Source organism: Jatropha curcas, chromosome 7 (genome assembly GCF_041381405.1).
Source record: "Jatropha curcas cultivar XTBG-Jc1 chromosome 7, XTBG_Jcur_1.0, whole genome shotgun sequence".
In the NCBI taxonomy this organism is placed as follows: domain Eukaryota; kingdom Viridiplantae; phylum Streptophyta; class Magnoliopsida; order Malpighiales; family Euphorbiaceae; genus Jatropha; species Jatropha curcas.
In genome coordinates this window covers 283,492-293,075 of record NC_143157.1, presented here as the reverse complement: position 1 = coordinate 293,075, position 9,584 = coordinate 283,492, and the positions used below count along the sequence as shown (strand labels likewise).

The following is a 9,584-nucleotide window of genomic DNA, read 5'->3' as shown; positions in this document are numbered from 1 at the left end:
TGTCATCACAACATTGGTTTTTGTGTTTTATGAGCACCACTGAGTTTTATACTCAGTGCGTTGATTTTATCACGCGTAGGTTGGAGACTGTGCTTGCTGATTAAAGACCTGAAGAGTAGCATCAGAGCTGAAGAGATATTTTGGTAGTCGATTTGTATTTTATGTAATTAAGAATTATGGCATGTATAAGTAGTACATTTTTGGAGACTATATTATTTAATTTATGACTTAAGCATGTTATTGTAAATTATGTTGGTATATATATTGGGAGGTAAACTTGGAACTTATTTAATGGTTAGAACATTAGAAGTTGATATTTTTACATTAAGATATTTAAGTGATGAATATTAAACTGTTATTGAGGAATTCTATAGTTATGAAATTATAGAAGTGTTATTGTGTTGTTATTGGAGTTTGATGGGGTTTGGAGTTTGATGGGGTTTGGAGTTTGAATTTGGGAGTGCTTTGTATTCATATGTTTGGCGACTTTTAGGGAAACTCTTGTAGTTTTTCTGTAAGACTCTCCCAAATCATTTTCAAAACAAAATATTATTACTTGCTAAACTTGTGAATACTAAGTCACTTTTAATTCATAATATGATTGTATGATTTATATATAGGTTAAGACGGTGCCTCCGACACCGAATGTGGCATTCGCCGTTGGGTCTCTTGAGATTGGATAGCGGGTATTACAGATCCATTATTGTATTTTCGATTTGTTCCAATTGTTGTTTCCCATCAAAAGCTCTTGCCTAGTTCATCGCGATAACCAAATTAGACTGATTATGTGTTTTGACATCCAATCTTATGATTTCTGATAATCTGGCAGTAAAAATATTGACTTGTTGGTCATTCCTGATTGTCGTAACCCTTGCTAATAGCACCTGCAATTGCCTTTGGTACACCTCAACAAAACTTGTTTGTTTTAAATTGACTAATTCACCCAAAGGATTGCCCTTGACCGAAACGGAGATTGCAATAGTTTTTGAAAACTTCCCATGAGATTCTAGGTTCTTCTTGCTCTAGTTTATAGTACCCTAATTGAGCTTTTCCAACCATATAAAATGTTGCCAAGCTCACTTTATCAACCTCTTCCATTTTTTTGAGTAAGAAAAAATAGTTCACACATATGAAGCCAACTTAATGGATCCTCAGACTCATTATATGTAGGAAAATCCAATTTGGTGTATCCCAAAATTTTCGCGGGAGCAACACGTGTCTTGAACCTTTCCTCAACATCAACATTTTTATTTTGTGAAGTTGAATTGCTGCTTCTCTCCTTAATTCCCTTATTTTGATTTCTGGTTGATTTGCTTAGAAGTTGCACTTGTCGAGTTAGATTCTGCAGCTAGGTTTCAAGTCGAGATTCAACTTGGAGCATTCAAGCTTCATTCTATTCCGGTAGTTCTTGTAAAATAGCTTTGCTCTCTCTAGTTGAATCCCCCTGACATATGGCTCTGATACCAAGTTGTTATGTTCATGCAATCAGGATCCTGTCACAGGCTTGTTAGTAATAATTCTGATTCAAAATGTAAAACTTTTTTTTTACCACGATTCTTTCCTCGACCTATTGTTGCTAAAAATTACAAGCTCGTTAAAAGGGAACTCTAACCTTAGACTTGAGAGAGAGAATCTATATCTCAATTTAGTTGAAAATAATTCTACTTATTTTATTTCATGATTAAAGCCTCCAATTTATAAAGGAATACAAAGGAATACAAGTACTAATTAAAGTAATTCTACTAAAATGAGATCTCTTACAATAAATAAAATAGGAAACAAAATAGAAAGATAACTAAATAGGAAGATTATTAAATTGCAGATCTCCCACCAAAAAGGGAAATAGGAAATTACTAAATAGAAAGACTACTAAATAATTGATCTCCTACCCAAAATAAAATAGAAAATTACTAAATCGGAAGCTACACTGCAACCTGCCGTAATTTCATCTCTAACACTTCCATTCATCCTATGATTTAAGATTGTCTTGCTTTCTGTTCCTTGATCTTTAATTATTTTGTTCCCTCTTGGTTATGGGCATGAAAACAATATCCCATTTCTTCTTTGTGGCTTGCTTTAACCACCTCTTTTTTTATGGAGGCAATCTCCTTCACTGAGAGCGCTTCAAACTTAGAAGTTGAACCTTCTTCACATTATCAACTCCCATCATTTAAGTTTCAAAGAGTCTCTCCACACCTTGATGAATGATATTAAGTGCACATAAGTTTTACTAAAACCTTGGTTCGCCATGGTATGGATACGAAATATAGCACTTCGTAAATTTGTGATAGTAAGGGTTGCGGTACGTTGAAAAAATTTACTGACTTTGCTTTGAATTATATGCATGAGAAATGATATAATTGAAAGCAAATAGTTTGTTCACTTTTTAACACTGGTGCATATCGATCTTTCTTCTTCTCCTTCGACTTGACTCAACACTGCCTCATCTGCAGGCTCCTCAAGGTTCTTTATATTACAACATTCGATTCATCTTAAGAATTCTGATAAATTGTGCTTATAGTCAACTATGAATAGTGAAAGGAAACAAAGGCTTTTTTGTTGGTCATTCTCATACTATATGGTTCTAGTACCACTTGTTGCAAGTTGTGTTGGGAAAAAAACAGAAGAAAAAAAGTACAGCTTTATGAAAATAAGGTATGGATAATGCGTTCGCTTTAACAATAATTCAGCTGCCAGTATTGTATGATATTATATTCATGTCTTAGCCTGAGTACTGGAAAAAAAGAAAAAGAAAAGAAAAAGTGAAGAAGGCATTACATACACAAGAAAAGCTATCTAATGCAAAAACTATCTTCGTTCCCCTAAGAAGAAGCTTAACAAAATCAAATCAGACCCTTATATAACAAGTTACAGTGATTCTCCTTTTCTTTTTGACTCACCATCTGCTACATTTATCACAGTAAACACAGATTTCCCATTTGAAGATTCTTCAGGAACCTGCAAAGGCTCCAAGGAATCAACTATATCTCGCATTAGAGGCCGAGCTTTTGGATTTCGGTTCAAGCAATGATAAGCTAGCATAGCTGCCTTGTGTACTCCTTTAATAGGGTAATCTCCCTCTAATCTTGGGTCTACAATGTTTAGCAATTTCTTTTTCTCTTTTAGCAAAGGGAGTGCCCAATCTGCAAGGTTCTGCTCCCTCGCTGGCCGCAATTTGTCTAAAGATTTTCTGCCTGTGAGAAGCTCAACAAGAACAACGCCGAAGCTGTATACATCACTTCTAGGAGTGAGATGCCCTGAACAAAAGTTGAATGTTTAGTAATTAGTGAATACTCCGTTTTGATTGTGCTAATTGCAGTGTTAAATGATTTAAAATACTAATAAAGAACAAATTCCAATAATGTTGAGGCCACCCTGTACCCAAGAGCTATCTTAACATAGAAATGTATGGAGGACTTGAAAAAGTTACCTGTCATTATATATTCAGGTGCTGCATATCCGTAAGTCCCCATTATGCGTGTCGAAACATGAGTTTTGTCTCCCATCGGTCCATCTTTTGCTAGGCCAAAGTCGGAGAGCTTTGCATTATAATCCTGTTTGTACATAAAACCACAAATTTAAGCAAATATATGGTTAGTAATACATGCATTTTCAATAATCATGCAGTAATAACTAGTGGTTCTGCACAAGTTTATGAACTCCGAAGCCCATTGGATCGACAAATAAATATAAAAAAAAAAAACAAGGAATTTGTAAATTCCAATAATCCTCAGCACTTCTGCTAAAATAATGCAGGTTTTGATATTAATGTACTGTAGGTTGGTTCAAACTGTGTAAAAAATTTGTACTAGAAGTCATTTTTATATATTGTATAATAGATGCCTCCATATTTGTTGTTTATTTGTTACAAAAACACATTATCATGGCTTTCCTAATAATGAAATCTTCCTTTTGGTGGTAGAAATCAAAACTGTGCTTTCTGCAGTTTTTTTCAAGTGACTATAATGTAGTGTTTCCAATAAACTAACCATATCAAGTAGAATATTAGACGTCTTAAAATCTCGATAGATAACAGGTTTTTCAGCTTCATGGAGAAAGGCAAGTCCTTTCGCCGCACCAAATGCAATCTTCATTCTAATATACCATGGAAGAGGGATCAATACTCCTGCACAGTGGAAGACAATATACATTGTTATATATTCCAAAAGATGGAAAAAGAATTTTACAAAAGAACTTAAGAGCAAGATTGCCCTTAACAGCTACTAGTGAGCTGAGAAAGTTTGGTGTATTATGCTATGCTAACTTCAGTTATGCTTTCTAAAAGTTTAAGGAAAGATAATCATTTGACATTATTAAATAATTAAGGAAAGTGCCTGCAGGGTATGCACATGCCCTCTATTTTTTTGCCTATATTATCTCCCTCCTAATATCTTTTTCTAGTTGCTTTTATGGATTCCAATCACTTCCAGCAAAAAAGTGTTGGGATTTCATGTGAGTGGGAGTCCCACATTGAAAAGAACTAAGTAAAATATTGGAATGTCAAACCCATGAATGGGTTCCCTCACAAGCCCATGGCATAAACCTCCCCAAGAAATCAGGCTCCCCAGTCCTAACAAAAAGAACTAAACCTATTTAAATATACAAGAGTATACCAGAAATTGAAAGAAAATGAAAGGTAAACAAGGGCAACTAAAAATGTAGAAAAAGGAAACCCTTTTGAATCATTAATTTCCTGGAGAATAATTGCCTTGTTGGTCTGGATTTGGCATAATTTTCTTTAACTATTCAAGATCATGAAGTGAAAAGGATTTCAAGATATTATCATTAAGTGAAGTTGTGAGACACTTACTTGAAAATAGATTGTTTTCAACACTACCCCGAGCCATATACTCGTATATTAATACTCGGTGTTCATCTTCACAGCAATATCCAATCAATTTTACCAAATTTGGATGCGAAAGCTGCCCCAGAAATATGACTTCTGCCTAAAAGTCCTCAAAAACTACTAATCAATCTTATCAAGAATACAAATAATATAACAAGAACAAAATGCACAGCAATGTACCTCAATATGCATTATATTTACATTTAGCAGAACAGAAATAATAATTTAAAAAAAAAAAAAAAAAAAAAAAAAAGATTACCAGCCATTCTCTATGACCTTGGAAACTATTATCACCATCATGAACTTTTACAGCAACTGGAAGAGGCTCAAGTCCTTCCCTTAGATCCTCAGTAATGAATCCTTTATAAACACTTCCAAATCCTCCACCACCCAACACACGATCTTGCCTAAAGTTTCCAGTGATTGCTTTCAGTTCATCATAGGTAAATGCAATCAATGGATTTGCAGCTGAATCTCGGCGTAGGTATTCTACTTCCTCAGGATTTGATGGCAGCTTCTTAATATCCTTTATTGGGTTTCCTGAAGGGCTCTGGTCTTTTGGAGACTCTAAGTAGTAATGTAAGAGCAACCAAAATCAAATATACAATAACCAAACCTCACAAAGAACAAACTTCATTTCTACATTTCTTTAAAATGAATTCAAGAAAGAAAGAAAAAACAATACAAAGAACCATTGAAAATTATTTGCATTATATAAAATAGTAGGAAAACCAGCTTTAAGCAGCAAAAGAAGATTATCAGAACTCTAAATTGAGATGTAAACGTAAATTAATAGATATCAATAAAAGCCACTAAAGATGTGTCAATTTAATTTATTCCTCGTTTCCTTTCTTTATAGTTTTTACCGTTAAAGTGAAAACAATTAGATTGTATATGATGTAAATTCAGCTTTATAAAGATTGATGGGACTAATAAAAGAATCCAGAATTGAATGTTGAACTTTATTTTTGAAAACTTGAATCATAAATAAAATTATCAATTGCCAAAACTAGAAAATTAAAGGGGGAAACCAAGATAAAGAAAGGTTAAAAAACTAATAATAAATAAAGAAATATAAAAATAGTGTTGAGATAAGCACTAACCCACCATAGTGAGAACTTCCCACTTTGCACATGAGAAAAAAATATATATATAAAGTATGCTACCTTTATGAGTGGGAATAAATTAAAAGTGAATAAAAAAGGAAAAAGATACATTTCCTTTCATTCTATTGTTAATCAAACTCCAGCAGGAAGGAATATCCTAAAATTAGTATCCACAAATAATCTTCCAAGATTTCAAATCCTACTATTTCCAAACAACCTTGGAAAAGAAAAAAAATCCCATAAAGAACCAAAAGAAAATAACAGAAAACACAAGAAAAATAGAATGTTCAAACTTGAAAGAGTATGCATATACAATCTCATTTGATTTTGGAGAATGAGATAACCATCAGATTCAAAATCAGAAATCCTAACCCAAATTTCATTATAAACTTTCATATCAGAGAGAAACGAAAAAGAAAGAAAACAGAGCATATAATTCACACAAGACATTAAGAAACAGAGAAGAACAGAGGAAGGTCATTATAAATTTATAGTTATCCTTTTAGCTTCCTATATTTATAATTGAAAAACAAAATCATAGTATGTGAAACCCATTTCTCAAAATCAAACGAGAAATGAAACATAAACATTAAACAAAAACCCAAAAAAAAATGATAACCAACCTGATTTTGCATTTGATGAGACTCTGTAAACTGAAGGCTCCCCTCTACACCAACAATTTCCCATAATAAAGAACAAACAGTATATATTCTAACAAAAAGAATAATATGGTATTTCAACACAAACAAAAACCCGTCAACCAAAGATGAAGGCAATATCACTGGTAGGGAAGGATTGGTTTGGACCAAATCCAAATTAGTAAAAAGTTAAGAAAATAAATGAGAAAGAAAAAAGAGAACACTTCAAAAAAGGGAAAAAATAAAACAGTATATCTCAAGGGAAAGAAATGAGAGAAAATGTTTGTGGGTGGAAATGTTGATGACAGAGAGAGAAAGGAGAGTTCTTGATGGAAATGATGGAGTTTTGAGGTGGGGGCAAGTTCTTGGCCATGGCGGAAGTGGGCCCACAAAGAGCAAGCTTTCTTGTTCTGTTGTGTTTTGTTTTTGAATTTGAAAAGCAAACATATATATATTTCTTTTGAGTGCGCTACATTGATTCCCACCATATATTTCTTCCATAGTTTTCTCTTTTTTCTTTTCTTCGACACCATTGGCCACCTTTTGCTTATATATATATATATATATATATATATATATATATATATATATATATAAATATAAAATTTTAACTAGACCGATCACGCTACATTCATCAACTAAACTAATGAGAATAAGATTTACTATTAAAATGAAAGTATTTCTAACTATACATTGAAAAAAAAAAAAGATTAAGTGAAACACTTTTCAAAAAATTCTTCTTATTATTAAGTTGATCTATAAAATTTCAGCTCGGTTTGAGTTTAATTTCTAAACAAACTAAATTTGAACAAAATTTTACATTCATTTAAATAACGGAATCAAGCTTGAGCATGTGATAGTTCCATTCGACAGGACTCGCAAACTATATCATTAATGAGGTTTGTGAACATACTAGTTTAATAAGATTGTGAACAATCTCATTTAATAAACTCGAACCAAATTGAACTCGAGCTTTTATCGGTATTTTCGAACTAAATATGAACAAACTCTATTCAATTCAATTCATTTTATAACCCTACAGATAGTGTGTTAAAAACAATAGTCAAACTAAATTAAACTTTTTAATAAATTTTGAAAGAATTTAGATATTTATCTTAAAAAAAAAACTTCAATCTTAAAACAAAATACTGAACCTTAAATTGATTCAATTTTTTTATTCATTGAGAGGCGTAATAGACCGAAATAACACTGCGGATTACATATTCATCAAAATTCAAACTTAAAACCTGTCACTCTTTACATAAATAAGAAAATCATTCAGACCATACTTGATTAATTTACTCAATTTTTTTTTAAAAGCAATATCTATGTACAAAATATATGTTAAAAGCTTGGTACAAGAAAAAAATAAGTTTCGCAATAATTTTTTTTAAAATAATATAGTGTTTAGAGGTGGATTATAAAAATTAACAACTACTTAATTAACTAAAATTATAAATTATAAGTAGAGATAAGATAGAAGGGAATTTACCCTGACAGTTGAGCTTAGATAAGATTGCATTTCAAAACTAATTTAACTTTAACTGAATATGTGTCAAAAATTTAGGAGAGAAATTGATCAACCATCTCTTCTTTCACTTCAATTTCAGTGTTACCTATACATAGGTATTACCACTGGTTCGGTCTACATTGAAATCGAACCAAAATTGAATTGCACTGTAGATGATCAAAATTGGATCAAAACCGTTGGTTTAAAATTTTAACCACATTTACAACCCATCATACTAGGTATAATTGTAATTCTAGAACCGCCGGTTTCAATTTCAAAACCACTGATTTCAGTTATTAAAGTGGAACCAAAATCGAACAATTTTTAAATAGTTTTAGAACCACCGATTTCGATATTGTTTCTATTTTGATAATTCATTTCAGGTTTTTTAAAATAGTTTTTTAGATTTGTATCTTGAATAAAGAATAATAATAAATATCATTATGAAAAAAAAACTAAATCAATTTAAAGAAAAACAAATCGAAAGTTTCTTACATATTTTTCACAGTTTCAATATAGAACTGTCAGTTTTACATCAAAACTACCGGTTATAGTTTCAGAAGTTAAAAAATCAAAACTAAACCTTAAGTATACGATTTCAATTATGATTTAAAACCAAAAACTGTTGACCACGATAGTTTTAACTGATTTGATTTCGATTTGATTTCTTTTTAAAACTATGCGCGGTCATGCCTACTCTATACTATAGACTGTACCACATTTACAAGAAACTTTTGCAACCTCTTTACCTACTATCATTTCTTGCTATTATTACTATTATTTATTAAATTCATCAATACTTGATTGGGAGTGAACTTTATGCTTGTTCTGTATTTTATATTTATCCATTTTACAAAAATCAAATTATTATTTTTTTCCTTGAATAAATATATGAAGTTAATATAAAATTCCACTCATCAAACATGAAAACAGAATTTCAAGGTTACCCATTCCCTTCATTCTCCCAAGTGGCGACCCAAGATTTAAATTTAGGAGCGAATGAATATATATATATATATATATATATATATATATATATATATATATATAATAAGACGTGAAACTAAGATTATAAAAAAAGATTATAAAAAAATAAATAATATGCGTTAATCATTTAACTAATGCTAATTCTTAAATGCATTTCTATGAAAATAGAAATTAAAATTTTCTTAACGAATCATTTACAAAACTCACTAATTACTTTATAAAGAAAAAACTCCAATAAATATTTTATAAATTGGGCTTATTATAGTTAAAGGTCAAATCATAAAATTAAAGAGACTTTTAATTTGGTCTCAAATTCTAAATATCACTTATGAGAAATGAAATGTTCCATCAATATATGATTATTCCGAACAGCAATAACAAACTAAAACAACTCAAATGTGAAGAATAGATTCCAACTTATTTAAATAGCTAATGTCTCAATTTTTATTCGTATAGCAACATGGAAAGTATCAAGACATCAACTTTATTAATCATCA

General features: G+C 31.1%; 1 protein-coding gene across 1 annotated transcript; it reads right to left on the bottom strand.

The window, feature by feature from the left end:
* Window positions 1-2,623: 2,623 nt before the first annotated feature.
* Window positions 2,624-7,023, bottom strand: LOC105640998 (Protein kinase superfamily protein). Its single transcript, XM_012225436.4, has 6 exons — window positions 6,576-7,023; window positions 5,106-5,413; window positions 4,811-4,946; window positions 3,990-4,126; window positions 3,431-3,554; window positions 2,624-3,257 (listed from the first exon to the last, which is right to left on the bottom strand). Exons 1-6 carry the CDS (start codon window positions 6,637-6,639, stop codon window positions 2,869-2,871), a joined length of 1,158 nt encoding a protein of 385 aa, XP_012080826.1. The 5' UTR covers window positions 6,640-7,023; the 3' UTR covers window positions 2,624-2,868.
* Window positions 7,024-9,584: the final 2,561 nt, after the last annotated feature.